We start from the raw sequence: 22,447 nt of genomic DNA, 5'->3' as shown, positions 1-22,447 counted from the left end.
ATAGTCAAGCAAGTCCAGGAAGCACAGAGAGTCCCATACAGGATAAATCCAAGGAGAAACATGCCAAGACACATATTAATCAAACTATCAAAAATTAAATACAAAGAAAAAATATTAAAAGCACAAGGGAAAAGCAACCATTAACATACAAGGGAAACCCCATAAGGTTAACAGCTGATCTTTCAGCAGAAACTCTGCAAGCCAGAGGGAGTGGCAGGACATACTTACAGTGATGAAAGGGAAAAATCTACAACCAAGATTACTCTACCCAGCAAGGATCACATTCAGATTCGACAGAGAAATTAAAACCTTTACAGACAGGTAAAAGCTAAGAGACTTCAGCACCACCAAACCAGCTTTACAACAAATGCTAAAGGAACTTCTCTAGGCAGGAAACACAAGAGAAGGAAAAGACCTACAATAACAAACCCAAAACAATTAAGAAAATGGTAATAGGAACACACATATCGATAACTACCTTAAATGTAAATGGACTGAATGCTCCAACCAAAAGACATAGACTGGCTGAATGGATACAAAAACAAGACCTGTATATATGCTGTCTACAAGAGACCCACTTCAGACCTAGGGACACATACAGAATGAAAGTGAAGGGATGGAAAAAGATATTCCATGCAAATGGAAATCAAGAGAGCTGGAGCAGCAATTCTCATATCAGACAAAATAGACTTTAAAATAAAGACTATTATAAGAGACAAAGAAGGACACTATACAATGATGAAGGGATCAATCCAAGAAAAAGATATAACAATTGTAAATATTTATGCACCCAACATAGAAGCACCTCAATACAAAATGCAAATGCTAACAGCCATAAAAGGGGAAATCAACAGTAATACAATCATAGTAGGGGACTTTAACACCCCACTTTCACCAATGGACAGATCATCCAAAATGAAAATAAATAAGGAAACACAAGCTTTAAATGATGCATTAAACAAGATGGACATAACTGATATTTATAGGACATTCCATCCAAAAACAACAGAATATACTTTCTTCTCAAGTGCTCAAGGAACATTCTCCAGGATAGATCATATCTTGGGTCACAAATCAAGTCTTGGTAAATTTAAGAAAACTGAAAGCGTACCAAGTATCTTTTCCATCAACAACACTATGAGACTAGATATCAATTACAGGAAAAAAATCTGTAAAAAATAAAAACACATGGAGGCTAAACAATACACTACTAAATGACCAAGTGATCACTGAAGAAATCAAAGAGGAAATCAAAAAATACCTAGAAACAAATGACAATGAACACACGATGACCCGAAACCTATGGGATACAGCAAAAGCAGTTCTAAGAGGGAAGTTTATAGCAATAAAATCCTACTTCAAGAAAAAAGAAACATCTCAAGTAAACAATCTAACCTTACACCTAAAGCAATCAGAGAGACAAGAACAAAAAACCCCCAAGTTAGCAGAAGGAAAGAAATCATAAAGATCAGAATAGAAATAAATGAAAAATAAATGAAGGACACAATAGCAAAGATCAATAAAACTAAAAGCTGGTTCTTTGAGAAGATAAATAAAATTGATAAACCATTAGCCAGACTCATCAAGAAAAAAAGGGAGAAGACTCAAATCAACAGAATTAGAAATGAATAAGGAGAAGTAACAACTGACACTGCTGAAATACAAAGGATCATGAGAGATTACTACAAGCAACTATATGCGAATAAAATGGACAACCTGGAAGAAATGGACAAATTTTTAGAAAAGCACAACCTCCCAAGACTGAACCAGGAAAAAATGGAAAATATAAAGAGACCAATCACAAGCATAGAAATTGAAACTGTGATTAAAAATTTTCCAACACACAAAAGCCCAGGACCAGATGGCTTCACAGGCAACTTCTATCAAACATTTAGAGAAGAGCTAACACTTATCCTTCTCAAACTCTTCCAAAATACAGCAGAGGGAGTAACACTCCGAAACTCATTCTACGAGGCCACCATCACCCCGATACCAAAACCAGAGAAAGATGGCACTAAAAAAGAATACTACAGACCAATATCACTGATGAACATAGATGCAAAAATCCTCAACAAAATACTAGCAAACAGAATCCAACAGCACATTAAAAGGATCATACACCATGATCAACTGGGGTTTATCCCAGGAATGCAAGGATTCTTCAATATACACAAATCAATCAATGTCATACACCATATTAAAAAACTGAAGGATAAAAACCATATGATCATCTCAATAGATGTAGAAAGGGCTTTCAACAAAATTCAACATCAATTTATGATAAAAACCCTCCAGAAAGCAGGCATAGAGGGAACTTACCTCAATATAATAAAGGCCTTATATGACAAACCCACAGCCAAAATCGTTCTCAATGGTGAAAAACTGAAACCATTTCCTCTAAGATCAGGAACAAGACAAGGTTGTCCACTCTCACCACTATTATTCAACATAGTTTTGGAAGTTTTAGCCACAGCAATCAGAGAAGAAAAGGAAAGAAATAAAAGGAATCCAAATCAGAAAAGAAGAAGTAAAGCTGTCACTGTTTGCAAATGACATGATACTATACATAGAGAATCCTAAAGATGCTACCAGAAAACTACTAGAGCTAATCAATGAATTTGGTAAAGTAGCAGGATACAAAATTAATGCACAGAAATCTCTGGCATTCCTATACGCTAATGATGAAAAATCTGAAAGAGAAATTAAGGAAACACTCCCATCTACCATTGCAAAAAAAGAATCAAATACCTAGGAATAAACCTACCTAAGGAGACAAAAGACCTGTATGCAGAAAACTATATAACACTGATGAGAGAAGTTAAAGATGATGCAAACAGATGGAGAGATATACCATGTTCTTGGATTGGAAGAATAAACATTGTGAAAATGACTATACTACCCAAAGCAATCTAAAGATTCAATGCAATCCCTATTTATAATGCCATAAAATGGCATTTTTCACAGAACTAGAACAATAAATTTCACAATTTGTATGGAAACACAAAAGACCCCGAATAGCCAAAGCAATCTTGAGAAAGAAAAATGGAGCTGGAGGAATCAGGCTCCTGGACTTCAGACTATACTAGAAAGCTACAGTAATCAAGACAGTGTGGTACTGGCACAAAAACAGAAATATAGATCAATGGAACAGGATACAAAGCCCAGAGATAAACCCACGCACATATGTTCACCTTATTTTTGATAAAGGAGGCATAAATATACAATGAGAAAAGACAGCCTCTTCAATAAGTGGTGCTGGGAAAAATGGACAGCTACATGTAAAAGAATGAAATTACAACACTCCCTAACACCATACACAAAAATAAACTCAAAATGGATTAAAGACCTAAATGTAAGGCCAGACACCATAACACTCTTAGAGGAAAACGTAGGCAGAACACTCTATGACATACATCACAGCAAAATCCTTTTTGACTCACCTCCTAGAGAAAAGGATATAAAAACAAATGGGACCTAATGAAACTTAAAAGCTTTTGCACAGCAAAGGAAAACATAAACAAGACAAAAGGACAACCCTTAGAATGGGAGAAAATATTTGCAAACGAAGCAACTGACGAAGGATTAATCTCCAAAATATACAACAGCTCATGCAGCTCAATATCAAAAAAACAAACAACCCAATCCAAAAATGGGCAGAAGACTTAAATAGACATTTCTCCAAAGAAGATATACAGATTGCCAACAAACACATGAAAGGATGCTCAACATCACTAATCATTAAAGAAATGCAAATCAAAACTACAATGAGGTATCACCTCACACCAGTCAGAATGGCCATCATCAAAAAAGTTTACAAACAATAAATGCTGGAGAGGGTGTGGAGAAAAGGGAACCCTCTTGCACTGTTGGTGGGAATGTAAATTGGTACAGCCACTACGGAGAACAGTACGGAGGTTCCTTAAAAAACTAAAAATAGAACTATCGTACGACCCAGCAATCCCACTACTGGGCATATACCCTGAGAAAACCATAATTCAAAAAGAGTCATGTACTACAATGTTCACTGCAGGACTATTTACAATAGCCAGGACATGGAGGCCACCTAAGTGTCCATCGACAGATGAATGGATAAAGAAGATGTGGCACATATATACAATGGAGTATTACTCAGCCATAAAAAGAAAGGAAACTGAGTTATTTGTAGAAAGGTGGATGGATACAGAGTGAAGTAAGTCAGAAAGAGAAAAACAAATACTGTATGTTAACACTTATATATGTAATCTAAAAAGGAAAAAAAAAGTTTCTGAAGAACCTAAGGGCAGGACAGGAATAAAGACGCATACGTAGAGAATAGACTTGAGGACATGGGGAGGGGGAAGGGTAAGCTGGGACGAAGTGAGAGAGTGGCATGGACATATATACACTACCATATGTAAAACAGATAGCTAGTGGGAAGCAGCCGCATAGCAAAGGGAGATCAGCTCTGTGCTTTGTAACCATCTAGAGGGGTGGGATAGGGAGGATGGGAGGGAGATGCAAGAGGGAGGAGATATGGAGATATATGTATATGTATAGCTGATTCAGTTTGTTATAAAGCAGAAACTAACACACCACTGTAAAGCAATTATACTCCAATAAAGATGTTAAAAAAAAAAAAAAGAGATCCTTTCAATTTGTAACGAAGTCAAGTAGTAAGCCTCTCTGTAGTTAGTCCTGACACTTTAAGAGAGTAAGTGCTAGGTTATAATGTACACATCATTGTGTTAATCACAAAGACTGTTCTGAACATTAAAAATGCTCAAGTGCTTAAAAAAATAATAATAATAATTTACAACTATATAATATTTACAGAAAATTGCCAATTTGATAATGGAAACTAAAGATGTCAAAGAGCAATACCAAGAAATAAATAGGCAACATGTGAAATAAAAGATTACCATCCATAATATATACAAATCTCTACTAATTAATTAAAGAAAGACGGGAAAGAATGAAACAAGAGATGAAACAACAAGTACTTTGCAAAATATAATGAACAAGTAATTAATAAAGCAAATATAAAAAGACAATGAAATGAAAGATGCTCCACTTCACTGGTAATCGGGAAATTGCAAAAACAGAGATTCAGTATCATTTTTCACACATTAGTTGGCAAAAAATAAAAACAATTAATAAAATCCACTACTGGCAAGAGTGTGAGGCAAAGGCATGTTCAGTTAGTGTACTTAAATTGTGGAAACTTAATATACAACACCAGAGCAGCATATACAATACTAAAAGTGCAATGTGCCACATCAATTCCAAAAACCTATTCTACTAAATAACTTGTACAAGTATTCAAAGATGTATATCTTATATCTACATAAGGATGTTCAATGAAATGTTATTTGTAATACCAAAATAAACAGAATTAACTGAAATATCAAAAAATAGACTTGGCTAAATAAATTATGATAGGTCCATAAAACTGTATGTACTAACATGAACAGATCTCTAAAAAACTGTTAAATGAAACCCTACATAGAACAATATGATGATATCATTTGTGGTTAGAAAGAGAAACAAAAATCCTACCTATGAGTTTCTATATATGTATACTAATAGATAGTAAGTATGGATGGATGGATAAATGGACCAAGCTGTTCCCAGCAGTTATCTCTAGAAAAAAGAAGTAAGACCTTCACTTTTTAGTTTGGTTACTGTTTGATTAAAAAAAAATAATAATCACAAAGCACTTATTGTATAATTTTAAAAAACAATTTAGATTAAAAACTGTTTACATTAAAAAAAGGACATAAATCAGAAATACATAAACTTACTCAATTTTTCACCAAGCATGTGAAGAATTTCCAGCACTAGCCAATGGATATCTAAGTGGAGATGTAACAAATGCCATGATGGTGGGAAAAGCTGTGAATGACATTAAAAACTGTGACTGAAAATTCATAACACTTTATTAGGTATTTTATAGCATGTCACAACACTCCTCCATAACACACAATTTAACCTAACACTATTCAAAAGCTCAAGGAAAACCTCTGTTTTGTTCATTAGAGGATTTTTTCACTGGAGATCTTTAAAAGCAGGATATACTCTTAACTGATGTTGTTTAAGACAGACCCACCTTAGGGCTGCTGAATAGACTTGTATAGTAAAGGCCCCTACTAACCAACCGAGATTCTACTACAGCTGCAAGGCAGTAAATCAATTTTTTTAAACACTTATTTTCATGATTTTGTTTTAGACTTTAGCTAGGAAATATGTTTTTAAATGTAATGAATACCCAGGAACTTCCATAAGATATTTTAACAAGAACTTCTGGATTATCATTTAGACACTACTGTCATGCCCATAAAGAAACTAAAGTTAAAAGTGGTGAAGAAATTTACCCCTCAGTTAATGCTTTAGGATTCAAACCTAATCCTATCTGATTCAAAAGCCAGTGCTCTTTACTGTGCTAGCAGATTATCAATAAACTTTCTCCAGTCAACATTTCAAATCACTAAAATACAATGATACATACTTTTTATTAAAACAACTATGATGAATGATGGAGAGGAGTCTTGCCTTATCAAACATGCAAACAAAATAAAACACAACACTAATAAAACAGTGTTGGCTCAGGAATAGATAATAAATAGCAAAAATAGGGAAGAGAGAAATGGATACACATGATATGTCAAATCAGTGGGGAAAGCATGGGTCATTCAATAAGAGACAGGATTATTAACTTATTCATTTGTAAGAAACTAGATTTCCTACCTCACAGTACATTTTTTAAAAAGAGATAAATTAAAGAGATAAATGTAAAAAAAAAAAGTATGTTTTTACAATAGCATAGGAATGATACCAAAGAAAAAAATCTGATAAATATAACTATATAAAAAAACTTAAATCATCTATCTACCTAGCAAGTCAGCTTAATTGCTGAAAAAAAAGATAAATGAAAATATTCGTAATACATCATACCAACAAATAGTATCTCTAATTTTAAAAAGTCCCTAAAAAAGAATAAAAGACAGATGCTCAACTGTAAATACCAATTAAAGCATTAGCTTTCATATATGAGAATGGTAAATTATAAGAAATATATAGTCTTGAAAGATTCTTTTTATTTCATGATTTTTTCATTTTGCTGATATTTCAGATGAGAACAGTATTTCAGAATATGATTTTTTTGTTTATGTGTTGAAGACTCCATTCCCCTGCTTTAAAAATTCAGTCTTCTGATCTTCAAATAACCTATATTTTCAAGTCTGTCTAATTAAAAGCCTATGAAAGGCAAAACCTAGTTTGAGGACCCTTGCACACATTTTTTTATTTCTGCTGCTAGATAAATTATTAATTTTAATTTTCTTAAGCATTTGATGGATATCCAGAAAATAAAAATCAGTCCAATTTACAGAGACTAAAAAGAAAGAAAAATATCCCTCCCAGCACAATCCACCCACAAATCTTTATTAATTGACACAATTAAAAACAATTACCTATTTGGTTTCTATGGATTAGATATATTCACCTGTGAATTCAGTTGGAACTCTATTTACTTTATTTACTTATTACATATATTGATCCCTGATAAGAGTCAATTTTTTATTGTTGTTAAATTTCACAGAAATATATAAACATTTAATTGTACCTTACATTTTGGCAAAGACTCACTCCTAAAAACTGAATGTTATTAAAATTGGTGAAGTCAAATAGAAGAGATTGAGAATTCAGGGAATGCCACGGGGAATTATAATTTGTCACTCACAGAAGCTCACATTTTCCTATGAAGAATTTGTTAATTACATCCACAGGTTGGGTCATGCTAACACATTTTTAAAAACCAAACCAGAGAGATTGATCATCACAGGTAGGAATAAAAAGGGGGGCACAGTTAAAACAATCTTAATCATATTCTGAAAATATCTCAAAAGCCAGAACAGACATAATGATATGGTTTTGAAAGCATAACTTTTTAAAGATGATCTTCCTGAATCTTACTATAATATAAAATAGTGTTTGCCCAAACTTTTATCAGTGGGAAAGAGGATACAAATTTTAGAAAACAAACGTTATTTTATTTACTTTGAAACTTTTAAACATTTGCATTGTTACAATTGGAAGAAGAATAGCTATCACTGATTCAACATAAACTACATCTAAGCACTTTATGTATTTTAATTATTCAATTCTCCCAATAACTCTAGGAAGCTAAACCAGTTACACAGATGGAAAGACTGAAGCAAGAGGTGTTATTTGCCTGATGGCACATAATTAATAAAAGGAGGAGCCAGTATTTCAACTCAGGCAGTCTGGTCCAAGAACTACACTCTTGACTAATTTCCCTCATTCTTGAATGAATAGTTCATGTGGGGAGGAAAAAATACCTGATACTTTAAAAATTAAATGAAACAAAGCAAACCTTAGTCTGGTTTTGATTTACAAATGCTCCTGTATTAATAATGGGAAGTTCTGATAGGTGTCCTATATACAAGAGTAATCCATGAAGCTCATCAATCAACAATGAGGGAAGTTGTGCCTCCAAAGTCTGGTAGGGATGGACAGGAACATGACTTTCAGCATTTTGTACTTGCAGGGACCTAAAACACGATGAGATACAATAAGCAATTAGAGTCTGGATAAATTTGCACTCAGAAATTCATGCATTATTCATATTACTCATCTGACAGCCTACCTGAAAATGAAGACTTTAACATAATGAAGAAATGTTATGCACTGCTGCCTAATATTGGCTGCTTTGCAATGTAGGGTTGATATCTTCCCTAAAACCAAAATAGATAATGTTAATCACTGTTTAAATAATCAGTGGGCAGTGACAAAAAAATTGTGTGAGCCATATAAGTAGCAATTCTCTAGCTTTTCATTCTTTCAAATTACTCCTATATGGTTCTTACCATCCCCCACCACCCCATACTGCTCTTAGTAAGGTCACCAGTGAAATCATGTTGTCCAATCTAATGGGCACCACTTGTGCTCAATTAACTTGCCCTTATAGGAGCATTCACTACACCTGGCTTCACTGATGTCCCATGCTGTCAGTCTTCTTTCTTCCTCACTTACCTATAATTCTCATCATGTTTTCTCTGCTTTTGTTTTCTGGTTTACTCATTTGCCCTAGAGTGGTTATGAGTGTTTTGCACATAGTAACCACCTAGATAATTTTTGCTAATTTTTGCTGATGTAAATGTTGAAGTGAGGGAAAGACGGCATGGGTTGAGAGAGATAGGGATGAGTCATTTGGGGCCTTACAAGTCATTATAAGGAGTTTTGATTTCATTGAAATACAGTAGATGGCCTTTCATTGGGTTTCGATCTAGGAGGAACAGGAATTGGTATACATTTAAAGCAGATTTTGTACACAGATTATAGAGGGGCAAAGGAGGATGTGTTAAGAGCCCTATAGCAGTAATTCAAGAGATCATAGGAAAATGGATAGGCTGAAGGTATATTTTGGTCATAAACCTACTGGGAATCCGATGGATGATATGAGTTTAAAGGAAATGAAAGAATCAAGAATGACATATAGGCAACTGTTAGCACCATGTAATGAGTGGAGAAAACATGGGCAGTGTGAACTGGTTTTGGAAGACATCACAGATGTACTCTTTGCACTATCTAAGCAATCCAAGGACAGATGTCAGGCAGCTTGACATGCAAGGCCTGGAGTGCAAAGGAGAGGTCTGGAATGTAGGTAAACCTTTTGGAGTTGTTATCATTTAGAAATAAAGGAACTGATGAGATCGTACACGTAGGAGAAGATGTACAGAGAGGAGACTCAAACTGAGACCTGAGGAGACTGATTATTAGTAGTAGACCTGAGGGAGGAGGAGCTGGTAAAGGAGAGGCAGGAGAAGGGGGGAAAAAAACTTACTATAGGCAACAAATTATCACCCATATTAAACATAAAGCAAAATTTATTTTTAAATGTGTATTCAAATGAGCAAACGTGGACACTATTTTGGCAAAACAGGAGCATAAGTGTAAAGGTACTGTCCATATATCTACATACCAAACAGTGCAGTGCACTTTTACAGCTTAATTATACTTCGCTTACAAAAGTCATATGATCCCCCAGTGTCACAATTCTCAGCCCGTAAAGGAATTACTCTCTTAAAAACAACTGCTGTGGGCTTCCCTGGTGGTGCAGTGGTTTGGCGCAGTGCTTAAGAATCCGCCTGCCAATGCAGGGGACACGGATTTGAGCCCTGGTCTGGGAAGATCCCACATGCCGCGGAGTAACTAAGCCCATGCACCACAACTACTGAGCTTGCGCCCGCAGGCCACAACTACTGAAGCCCGAGCACCTAGAGCCCATGCTCCGCAACAAGAGAAGCCACCGCAATGAGAAGCCCGCGCACCACAGTGAAGAGTAGCCCCGGCTCACCACAACTAAAGAAAGCCCACGTGCAGCAACAAAGACCCAATGCAGCCAAAAATAAATTAATTAATTAATTTTTTTAAAAAAACTGCTGTGAACTGCTGCATCCAGCCAAGATGGAGTAAAAGGAATCAGAATTACCCATCTCCTACCTTAAACTAGAAAGCCAAAAAAAGTAAAACAATAATTTTCAGACATTGGACAAAGGCAACACAAGACTGCTATCCCAGAGAGAAGATAAGTCCTAAGATTGCACCAGCTTCCCACCTAGAGACAGTTTCTAGGCTGCAGCACAGGGAGAGAGAATTCAGAGCCCAAATCACTGAGTCAAAGAGACATGAGATCTGAGTTTAGGGTAGTCTAAATTTGCAGGGTAAAAGTACCAAAGAAGAAAGAAAGCTACACAAAAAAAAGAGCCCTAGAAATGTACAGAGGGTCCCCTTTGAGTCTTTGACTAAGTACTGATCTGTAGGCCAGAGAAAAATACCAGAAAACAATTCCCAACAAAGCTTACTCAAACCAGGGAACAGTTCAAGATCCCACCAGCAAGAATGAAAAAAAAAATACACCACAAAGAATCCTCAGAAGCCTTACTAGAGCTAAATTAACATTAGACTAAAGGCTACTTTTTAAAAGTCCTAACAAAATATACAACAAGCCTCAAAAGGATCCCATGGATTACAAGTACTCAACAGTAAGCCAGAACAAAATTCAACACTAGTTTTAGGAATACAAGAAAATTCAGAAAGCAGCAATGTAAAATCTACAATGTCCATCACACAATAAAAAATTATTAGATGTTCAAAAGAGCAGAAAAATGTATCATAAAACTAGAAGAAAAATCAATCAACACAAACAGACCCAGAAATGACAATGATGAAAGAATCTGCAGTCAACGAAGCTAAAAACAGTGGAAGGCATAAAAAAAATCCAAATGAAATGCCTAGAGACAAAAAAAATACAATATCTGAAAAAGTGGTAACATCAACAGCTATATTTAATAACAGGTATTAGTAAAAAATAACATGTATGCTATTCTGCCTCAACAGGAAAGCAATCCAGGGAGTAAAATCAACAGGAGAACAAGAACCATATACACTTCAGTAAGTGACCCTACATAAGGGCTTTCTGGGGAGGGTTGAGGGCCAAGGGTTTACATGAGTTTATTAACAAAGCCCTGACACAGCTGCATGGCAGGAGTAAGCTTATGTAGGGATAGTCTTTAATACTGCTAACCTGCCCAACAAATCTGTCATTAAGTTTTTTAAGTAATAACACCAGCCAAAATGTCAGTGTAACAAGTAACCATTTCAACAAATAGTCCACTGTAGTAATTTTAGGTCAGTAAGTGCTTTTCAAGGAATAATTTTGCTCAGTAAATGCCTTCCACAAACCCAATTTAATTAAGTCACTCTATATAGTAAAGGTATTTTTGCTGTTTCCACTACAATCTTATAGACTCTCCCCAGGAGTTTCAAAATAAAATTCTGGGTCTTTGGCACTGCTTACAAAGACACCTATGATTGCATCCCTTCCAAAAATTAACCACTCACACACACTCGGGTCCAACCATACGTAATTATTACTTACTCCCTGCTCCCTGAACTTTTATGTTTTTATATATCTCAATGTCTTTGTCTATACAGTTGTTTCTACCTGGAACTCATCCTATCCCCAAAACTTCTTCAAAATCTTTTGCCTGGCTAATTCCTCCTCATCCTTGAAGACCCAGACCTGCCATCACTCAGTGATGGGCACATAAACGGATAAAGCCCTTGGCTTCTGTAGCAGCTTTTGCATGCCTCTGTTACTACACTCTTCCATTTACCATGCTGACTATGCTTGTTTATCTGTCTTACTCAACTGCAAACTCTTCAGCAGCATAATTTTCCTCTTTGATTCATCAGCACCTTGCACAGTACCTGGCATGAAGCAGGGACTCAGGTGATAATGAAACAATAATATCCAACATTTACTGAGGACAAACTAAGAAAACAAAACAAATAAAACAGCCCTGACAGCTGATAACTAACAATTAGGCCATGATGTTCCCTACTGAAATTAAACAGTTGTCATACAATATCAAAAATAATCACACAAGATCACTCCATGATTATGGTGAAACAAGAAAAACACAAAACCTCTCTGTAATCATGTCTGACACAGAAACAAGGTACTACACAACCACACAAAAACAAACAAAATACAGAAACAGACTACCCTCCTCTTCCAGCTAAAATGACTATTGCTTCATTACAAATTAGAATCTTCCCTTGCCTCCTTCTGTGTGTCCCACCTTTTAGAGAAAAATTAAAAATTAACTTAGTCATCAAATTGCTCCTGCTTCTTAACAGCATCAAATCCAGAATAAAGCCATAGCCCCCTTAAACTCTACCCCAAATCAGCCAGCACAAGCGCACACCCTGTCACAAGCCCCTCCCTACTTCCTCTTACTGAGAAGCCCCAACTGTTCCTCATGATGTATATCTCCCCCTTGCTTCCTAAGCTAATAAACCCTTCAAAGGTGGGTTCCAAGTGATCTTTGGTTGCTGGGCATCACTAATAACAGACACTAGGCTAAGCACCTAACGTACATTATGTCATTTAGTCCTCACAAGAACTCAATGAGGTGGGAACTATTACCTAGTGTGAGACCCACAATTAGCTAGGGTTAGAACCCAGGCTGACCACAGAGTCATGATTCTAAATACTACACTGTACCAGAACTGTTAGAAAGGAGAAGCAGCTAGCCTGAACTACAACACACTGCCCTTCAATTCCCTTCACTACCTTAACTATACCAATTCCCCCACAAATCAGTAATCCATTAAATGTTAAAAACAAACAGGGACTTCCCTGGTGGCGCAGTGGTTAAGAATCCGCCTGCCAATGCAGGGGACACAGGTTCGAGCCCTGGTCCGAGAGGATCGCATATGCCGTGGAGCAACTAGGGCCGTGTGCCACAACTACTGAGCCTGTGCTCTAGAGCCCGCAAGTCACAACTACGGAGCCCAACTGCCACAAGTACTGAAGCCCGTGCACCTAGAGCCCATGCTCCACAACAAAGAGAAGCCTCTGCAATGAGAAGCCCGCACACCGCAACAAAGAGTAGCTCCCGCTCACTGCAACTAGAGAAAGCCCGCATGCAGCTACGAAGACCAAATGCAGCCAAAAATAAGAATAAATAAATAAAATTAAAAATTAAAAAAAAAACAAAAAACCAAAAACAGAAAGCAGAAAAGAAAAACAAGAAAGACAGCATGAGGTCCAGCACTTTCTATTTCTCTAAGTTCTCCAGCCCACTCCCCACCCCCAAAAACAGAAAGCAGAAAAGAAAAACAAGAAAGACAGCATGAGGTCCAGCACTTTCTATTTCTCTAAGTTCTCCAGCCCACTCCCCACCCCCAAAGCAAGTTACTAATTCACTTCAAAGATGTTTAGCCTTAATTTTACTTGCAGATTTGGAAAAATACTATAAATTTAATCTACAAACAAAATTTAAGTGTCATACTTTTTCTGAACACTAAATATAACTGTATCCTGAACTTCTGAACTATCACTTCCTTCATGTTATTATGATAGCCCAATGACACATCATAGACCCACGTACAATTCACTGTAAGGGAGCACCATTTCTTTTTGCCATTAAACACACTTAAAACTTACCAAAATCACAGTTGGCCTGTAATAAGGTTTCCAAGTTGTAAAGCTGTTGCCTAATTTAAAAAATGTAAGGTGAGAATTAGTTTTAGAATAGTTTAAAGCATGTAACAATTACACAGTATTTCCAAATCTTTTACACAGCTTTAATGCCTCTCATTCGTGAATAATGTTTAACACTTCATGAATGTTTATTAGTGTCAGCTTCAGGTAGTAAAGACTTTGAGAGAAAATAAAACATGTCTTTGACCTCCCAAAAAGATCTACTAACAGCTACATTTATCTCAAAAATTATATAAAATATCATAGATTTCACCATCAAGAAGATACTGTTTATATCTTTAAGAAGTTTAAGATGGTTGTATAAAACATCCTAGGTTAACAGTTATATAATGAAATGTTAAATTATATCATATAGTTACACAATAGGAGTTCTGAAGAGGAATAGAATATGTAATGTAGACTAATCAAGGAAAGTTTTAACTTACAATGTTCCACCTTAATTTCTGAGAATAATCTTCTCTTGCCATTCTTCCTAGTTGCCTTTCAGCTCCTTAAAGATTGAGCCACATTCATAACCTATGTCCTGGGTAGGATTCAACTCATTCTATAATGTTTAGGATTATATAGAATCACTCACACAGCCTATTTTCCCAATAAAACACATAATATGGCACAGGTTCCATGGGATGAGGGTGAGAGGAGAAATCCCTCCAACTTCCCATTTTCATTTAAATGTACCATGTATACATTCTTTTTTTAATTATGTAAGTTTCAAGTATACAGCACTATAATTCCACATCTGTGTACACTACAACATGATCACCACCACAAGTCTAATTACTATCCATAACCATACAGTTGACTCCCTTCACCTTTTTCACCCACCTCCTAAACCCCTTCCCCTCTGGTAACCACTGATCTGTTCTCTGTATCTAAGAGTTCATTTTTGTTTTATTTTGTTTGTTCATTTACTTTATTTAGATTCCATGTATGAGTGAAATCATATAGTATTTGTCTTTCTCTGTCTGACTTATTTCACTAATACCCTCAAGGTCCATCCATGTTGCTGCAAATGGCAGGATTTCACTCATTTTTAAGTCTGAATGGTATTCCATTGTGTGTGTGTGTGTATATATGTGTGTGTATATATAAATATGTAAAATTCCTTCATCCATTCAACCATTGAAGGACACTTAGGTTGTTTCCATACCTTCATATCTTGACTGTTAAAAATAATGCTGCAATAAACACAGGGGGTGAATATATCTTTTCATATTAGTGTTTCTATGTCCTTCAGATAAATACCCAGAAGTGGAATAGCTGGGTCATAGGTAGCTCTATTCTTAACTTTTTGAAGAACCTCCACACTGTTTTCCGTAGTGACTGCACCAATTTACACTCCCACCAACAGGGCACGAGGATTCCCTTTTCCTCCCATCTTCGTTTGTTATTTCTCGTCTTTTTGATAACAGCCATTCTAACAGGTGTGAGGTGACATCTCACTGTGGTTTTGATTTGCATTCCCTTAATAGTCATGTTGAACATCTCATATGCCTGTTGGTCATCTTCAAGTATTCTTTGGAAAAATATCTGTTCAGATCCTCTGCCCATTTTTTAATCAGATTTGTTGTTGTTGTTGTTGTTGAGCTGCATGAATTCTTTATATATTTTGGACATTAACCCCTTATATTGACCAAATATATGATTTGCAAATTATTTTCTCCCATTCAGTAGGTTGCCTTTTCACTTTGACGATGGTTTCCTCTGCTGTGAGTACCTTTTTAGTTTGATGTAGTCACATTTGTTTATCTTTGCTTGTTTCCCTTGCCTTTGGAGTTAGAGCCACAAAAATATTGCTAAGACTGATGTCAATGAGGTTACTGCCTATATTTTCTTCTACACATTTTATGGTTTCAGGTCTTATATTCAAGCTTTTAATCCATCTTGAGTTAATTTTTGTGTATGATGTAAGACAGTGGTCTAGTTTCATTCTTTTGCCTATGGCTGTCCAATCTTCCCAACATCATTTATTGAAGACTGCCCTTTATTGTATGTTCTTTGCTCCTTCTCTGTAAATTAATTGTCCCTATACGTGTGGGTTTTTCTGGGCCCTCAATTCTGTTCCATTCATCTATGTGTCTGTTTTTATGCCAATAACATACTGCTTGTTTACTATACCTTTCTAATACAGTTTGAAATCAGAAAGTGTGATGTCTCCAGCTTTGCTCTTCTTTCTCAGGATTGTTTTGGCTATTTGGGATCTTTTGTGGTTCCATATAAATTTTAGAATTACCATGTATACATTCTTAATGTATTTTGGGCTAATAATTTGCCTTTAATAAGTGACTCCAAATCTAAAATCTGAATTATGGACTGGGTTTTAAATAATAATGAAGAATTATTTCAATTTCGTTAATTGTGTTTATGAGGTAATGTTTATGTTTAAAAAATAAGTTCATATTTTTAAGAGATACATACTGACGTAATTAAGGGTGAGATGACATGATGCCTGGAATTTGCTTAACAAATACTTAAGCCAAAAGTAGAGGGATAAGGACAGATGAAGGAAATGTGATAAAACCTTGATGTTTATCATAACTGAGGGAGGGTATATGGAGGTTCGTTATATTATTCTCTCTACATCTGTGTATGTTTGAAAATTTTTATTAAAAATTTTTTTAATGTTGTCCAGGTTAATCATATTTCTATTACATATTCTATTATAGTCTGAAAAATATATTTGGAAGTCTGAGTTCATTCTCTAAAGATTACTGAAAAATTATGACTATTAAGCAACAAAGGTATTTTATTTTTCTTCCAAAATTATGGTATAGTTCAAAGCCTAAAATATTTGTCTTCAATATATGATGTCAAATACAGAAGAATAAAAATTCTGAAAATCACTAAAAAAGAACTCATTGAAACCATTACTCCATCAAACATTATTGCTTAATTGTTGTTACTGATAAGATAATCAAGTAAGCAGCAATCACAATTCTACAGGTGCTCTTGTAATATCAGTATTAGAAACCACCCAGCAATGTAACTTAAAACTGAAAAGCATCTACACTCAATGGCAGTTTTAAAATAAAAGAAAACATACCTCAAGAGATGAAAGAGAACTCTAGATGAATTCACTAATGCTGTTTCAGTAACCCATTGAATGCCAAATATTTCCACTGTATCCTCTTCAAAATTAGTCGGTAAAGGATCAAGATTCAAAATCAGTCTGAAATGAAACTCTGATTTAATCTCATAAAAAGTATGCTATATCCCATACTATAGCATGAGTTTTTTTTTTGACATTATATGAATCCATATTACACATGACATGTCAACAATGATGTTATGAAGTAAGGAAATGCCTTGGTACCTTATATCTCAGTAATAGTACAACTGGACTGTATTAAGAATTCAACCCTACACTGTGATAAAAAAAAAAAAAAAGTTTAACTAAAGAGCAATATAACTTGAGGGAAAAATGTGGAAAGGGGTCTAGGGAACATACTTTCATCTGTCTTCAACAGTGGTCTTCAGTTGTAGAATTTCATCCTTTGAGGGGACATTTAATTTTTAAAACAGTTAAAAGGTATTCTGAGCCATGTCTAAAGAAGGGCATAATCAAGTTGAATAATATCCTTTAAGGTCTTAAAGAAGGTACAACTGTAATAATCAACAAAAATGGTTTCCTTTCTACTGAAATTGCCTCAGCAGGTATTTCCAAAATATTTCAGTAACAGCGGTTTTACTGCAATATGTGTATACACCTGTCCAAGACAAGAGCTTTGAAGATAACATTCCTGTGAACTTACACAATCTGGAGCATTAGAAAGTTTTAAAAAAATAAGTCTATAATATTTCTATATGTATAAATACACAGAGTGAGAAGAAACTGCGGCAACAAAAAATGTGTATGTCTTAATCATTGAGATGCTTCAGAATATTATCTCATGTTTTAGAAGGAAATGCGACTTCAAAAAGCCCAGGTAGTTCAGAATTCACTTCCAGTAAATTAGTGCCCGGCTCCTTACTCCAAAGCTGAGGCAGCAGTGAGGTCAGAGAACATCAGGTAACAAGAAAGTTCTCCTTGCAAAAAACTTTCAGGTGTGCTCTAACCAGGAAACCAACAGAGCTAATAGCTTGCATCTGTGTGATATACTAAGCCGATTTACAAGAACATTGCCTGATGAACATTAAAGTTTAATGGACTTAAGTCATAATTATATAACATTCCTAAACAGACATAAAAAAATCTGAATAGGGAAAAACAAAGTTTCCGATTTTTTACCTACCGCTTAAGAGCTCCGCTGGAAAGGTAGGACTCGCCAGAAAAATGTTTTCCTCCTCCTCTGTTGTCAAAATCACAAGAAAAGCAAGGGGGTTTGCACCATTCTGTCTCCAGCTCCAGCTCCAAGCTGTCGGTCAGGAACGTCGACGCAGCGGGACAGTTATCCATTGTTTACTTCATGTCCTGAAATGTTTGGGGTTCATTATCATTAAGGGCTCCAAAGAAGTTGTGATGAGATTCCTGTAGGTGGGGAGGGCCGAGACATTGGGGGTGACCTCAGAAAGTTCCCCAAAAGCCGCCACCCCCCCGCACAAAGGAAAAAAACGAAAGGCCAAATCCTCAACAACTCTCCCCCCTACGGACTCCACCAGATCAAGGATGTCAGAACTTAGAATGCACCCCCGACCGGCTGTGGTAGTAACTTAAAATCCCCTCTACGTCAGACCCTGCAGCCCAGGGCAGGGTGAAGAAGAAAAAAAATGTTGGCAGGACAGATCTAGCTGCACTTCCAGTGCCCGCCTTGACCTGCGTCCTCCGCTACGTTACTAAACCGCACTGAGCCAGTTTCCCCGCAGTGTATGGAACTGCAAGCTCCCTCGCAAACTGCAGGCGAGGATCAGTAGGGCCTGGCGCAAACCCCGACTTCTCCCGGCCGGGGGCAAGCCCCGCCAGGGCCGCACAAGGCAGCGATCCGCGCGGCCCGGCCAAAAGGCGAGGGGAGCCGGTGTCCTGCACCCCGGGCGCCCCTGGTTTGGTGCACGTCGTACCTGCTCACACTTTCAGCCCCAATGATCCACCCTGGCGGTCCCGACCAGAGCCAGCTAGTCCGTGTGGTCTAAATCCCAAACAGCTGAAATTCCCGCCAAGGCGCGCCCGCGCTCAGAAAGGGCGGGGCCACGGAGCAGCCCGCCCCCGGAGGTCCGCTCGCGAGGTCTCCGCGGGAACAGCCAGAGCTCCGTAAGTTCTCGCGAGAGTCTTCCAGTCAAGGACTCTGTTCGGCGTTTTGCCTTTTTTTTCTTTCTGGTTTTTTTTTTTCCTTTCGTAGTTTTAATTGGTACTTTGGGCCGAAAGGCTGGGCCTCACCGAGAAAGGAAACTGAGGCTGAGGTGAGCAAGGCTTAGGGACCGCGGGGTTGTCGTCTGGCCGAGCTTGGCAAAAGAGCTCTGCTGAAGTGAGTCGCAGGCGGGTGTTTGAGGGCCGCGCCGTCACCTCTTGTTTTTGCCCTAGTCCCAGCAGCTCTTTTGTTGAGGTGGAGGATGCCTATTCATGGATTGTGGGCAAGGCAAGGCAAGTGCAAAAATGAGGTTAATCCAGTGTGTGGAAACACCGAGTAGGTCACGTGATACTTGTTTTCCGTATTAAAAAAAGTTTTTTTTAATGACATATCTGGACAGGTTTAAGTCCTTTAAACTTGGACGCGTTTGTAAAGAGTACACTTAAGGCATTTTTATCTTTTTTTTTTTTTTGACCATGGGGCTGTGGGGATCTTAGTTCTCCCACCGGGGATCCAACTGGGCCCCCACTGCAGTGGAAGCACAGAGTCCTAACCACTGGACCACCAGGGAATTCCCATTTTTATCTTTTTAAAGTGTTCTTTAATTCTACTCTTCAGAAGACTTTTCAGTCTAAGTCAGATAACACATTTCAACTGTCTTAAGTTCCAAGAAAAACATGAGAATTTCTCATTTAAATGTCCTGCTATAATTTGAGTATTCCCCATTGCCCATTTCTCCCAGTTTGTCCTAGGTTTAATTATTGCACAGAGAACCTATCAAAACTTTCCTCTATTCAAACCGAATACCGCATAGTTTCTGACAAATGGGATGAGGTGGGGAAAAACAATATGATCCCTATTCCGACTACAACCTAGGGACCCTGTGTTGGGTGCTCTGTCTCTTATGCTCAGCCTGTATACCGTGAGACTTGATGCTTTGTTGGGAATCAGTGCAACTCATTAATGGTTCATGTGGTGTCTCTAGCATGACACATAGTGTCATCTATGACAATCTCTAGAAAGTAGTGCCTAGGTATGAGAATACTGGGCTGTGACACTGAGTTTAGGAGACCTGGGTCAACAGATAGTCATTGTTACTTCTTCCTCTATTCAAAATCCAAATAGACCCCTTTTTCCTTTTTCAAGTGACTGATGTTGAGTGATCAATTTGGTTAAACCAGTGAGTGGAGTGGGAAGAACTAAATAAATTCTCTGAAATAACTTAAGCTAGTACTATCATACATATTATATCAGTAAGAATTTTTCCAAAAAAAAAAAAAAAAAAGAACCTCCATCAAGTAATAGATGGCATGCTCAAGAGAGGTGATTGAAAGGTGCTTAATGAAAGGGCAGTTTACAAAGATGTGGATGGTATTACCAGAAAACAAAAAGTGATGGTGAAGCACCCAGAAATAATCAGAGAGTCATTATTACTTTTAGGCCTCAGGGGTAAGGGAAAAAGGGATTGCCAGGGCCCAGGGAGACTTACTGCTGTAGGAGACAGCCACCTACCTGGTAGCCACCTATGGTACCTTAACGGAGGAGCATAGTCAGTGTCAACCTGAACCCAACAGGAACGAGCTAGTAGGATTCAGTACAGGCAGACCTGATTTTATTGCAGTTTGCTTTATTGTGCCGCCCAGATAACTGTGTTTTTACAAATTGAAGGTTTGTGATAACCCTGTGTCTAACAAGTCTATTGGCACTGTTTCTCCAGCATTTGCTCACTTCATGTCTCTGTGTCACATTTTGGTAATTATGACAATATTTCAAACTTTTTCATTATTATATTTATTATAGTGATCTGTGATCAGTGATCTTTGATGATACTATTATAATTATTTTGGGGTACCACAAACCAGGCCCATGTAAGAAAGCGAACTTAATTGTTGAAATGACAACAAAGGATTTAGAATATTACATAAACTTAGCTGATAAAGCAGCAACAGGGTTTGAGAGGGTTGACTTCAATTTTGAACGACATTCTACCGTGGGTAAAATGCTATCAGACAGCCTTCCATGCCACAGAGAAATCATTCATGAGTCAATCAATGTGGCAAACTTCATTTTTGTCTTCTTTTAAGAAATTGCCACACCTACCCCAGGCTTCAGAAACCACCACCCTGATCAGTCAGTGGCCATCAACACTGAGGCAAGACCGTCCACCAGCAAGAAGATTATAACTTGCTGAAGGCTTAGATGATGGTTAGCATTTTTTAGCATTAAAGTATTTTTTAATTAAGATATATACCTTTTTTTAGACATAGTGTTATTGCACACTTAATAGACTACAGTATAGTGTAAACATAACTTTTATATACACTGGGAAACCAAAAAATTTGTGACTCACTTTATTGCGATATTTGCTTTATTGTGGTGGTCTGGAACAAAACCCACAATATCTCCAAGGTATACCTATCCCCAAACCTCTTTCCCTCCACACTGCAATGCCAACTGGTGTCTCTTATTGGCCAAAACCAACCTAAAAGCAGAGGGCAAGGATGTAACTTATAAAGTTCAGGCTCATGGGGTAGAGTCCAGACTGAAGAAAGATAGAGAGTGAATCTGACAGAAATGAGGTCAATTTTATCAAGAAAACAAAATATTAAATATATATATATATCTCAAGTAACAGAGCTTCAATATACAGAAAGAGAAAAATGCTATCACTTATAGAGGAAATATTCAAGTCAGTAATTACAGAGATCTCAGCACTCCTCTCTCTGTAATTGGTGGAACAAGTAGACAGAAAATTACTGTAGATGGCAAGACTTGAACAGCACTACCAACTTGACCTAATTGACATTTATAGGTGACTCAACCCAGCAATATCAGAATATACTCTTGACACATAGACCATTCACTAAGATAGACCATATTTTGATCCATGAAATAAATTTCATCAACTTAAAAAGGTTGGAAATCATACAAAGGATATTGTCTGATGACAATGGAGTTAACCTAGATATAAATAACAGAATGATATCTGAAAAAAAATCTCTAAGTATTTGGAAATTAAGTGACATACTTGTAACTAACCCATGGATTAAAGATGAAATCACTAGGAAAATTCGAAAATATATTGAATTAAATGAAAATAAAAACACAAAGTTTATAACATTAACTGCTCACATTAGAGAAGAAGAAAGAGCTC

General features: G+C 36.8%; 1 protein-coding gene and 1 long non-coding RNA gene across 2 annotated transcripts in view; one reads left to right on the top strand and one right to left on the bottom strand.

Moving 5' to 3' along the window:
* MMS22L (MMS22 like, DNA repair protein) overlaps positions 1 to 19,129 on the bottom strand; it is a 132,890-nt gene extending 113,761 nt beyond the window's left edge. Inside the window, exons 1-7 of the mRNA XM_061207346.1 lie at positions 19,067 to 19,129; positions 18,304 to 18,482; positions 17,115 to 17,240; positions 14,015 to 14,064; positions 8,645 to 8,732; positions 8,372 to 8,549; positions 5,781 to 5,871 (exon numbers count right to left, since the gene is read on the bottom strand). Of these exons, the coding sequence (XP_061063329.1) occupies positions 5,781 to 5,871; positions 8,372 to 8,549; positions 8,645 to 8,732; positions 14,015 to 14,064; positions 17,115 to 17,240; positions 18,304 to 18,467 (697 nt within the window). The 5' untranslated portion in view covers positions 18,468 to 18,482; positions 19,067 to 19,129. The remainder of the gene's footprint in view (positions 1 to 5,780; positions 5,872 to 8,371; positions 8,550 to 8,644; positions 8,733 to 14,014; positions 14,065 to 17,114; positions 17,241 to 18,303; positions 18,483 to 19,066) is intronic.
* Positions 19,130 to 19,290: 161 nt separating this feature from the next.
* LOC133102596 (uncharacterized) overlaps positions 19,291 to 22,447 on the top strand; it is a 74,224-nt gene continuing 71,067 nt past the window's right edge. The window contains exon 1 of the long non-coding RNA XR_009703010.1: positions 19,291 to 19,405. This is a non-coding gene — a long non-coding RNA (uncharacterized LOC133102596). The remainder of the gene's footprint in view (positions 19,406 to 22,447) is intronic.

Source organism: Eubalaena glacialis, chromosome 12, assembly GCF_028564815.1.
Source record: "Eubalaena glacialis isolate mEubGla1 chromosome 12, mEubGla1.1.hap2.+ XY, whole genome shotgun sequence".
NCBI classification, from domain to species: domain Eukaryota; kingdom Metazoa; phylum Chordata; class Mammalia; order Artiodactyla; family Balaenidae; genus Eubalaena; species Eubalaena glacialis.
The sequence above is the reverse complement of the archived record's forward strand: the minus strand, read 5'-3'. Positions and strand labels throughout refer to the sequence as shown.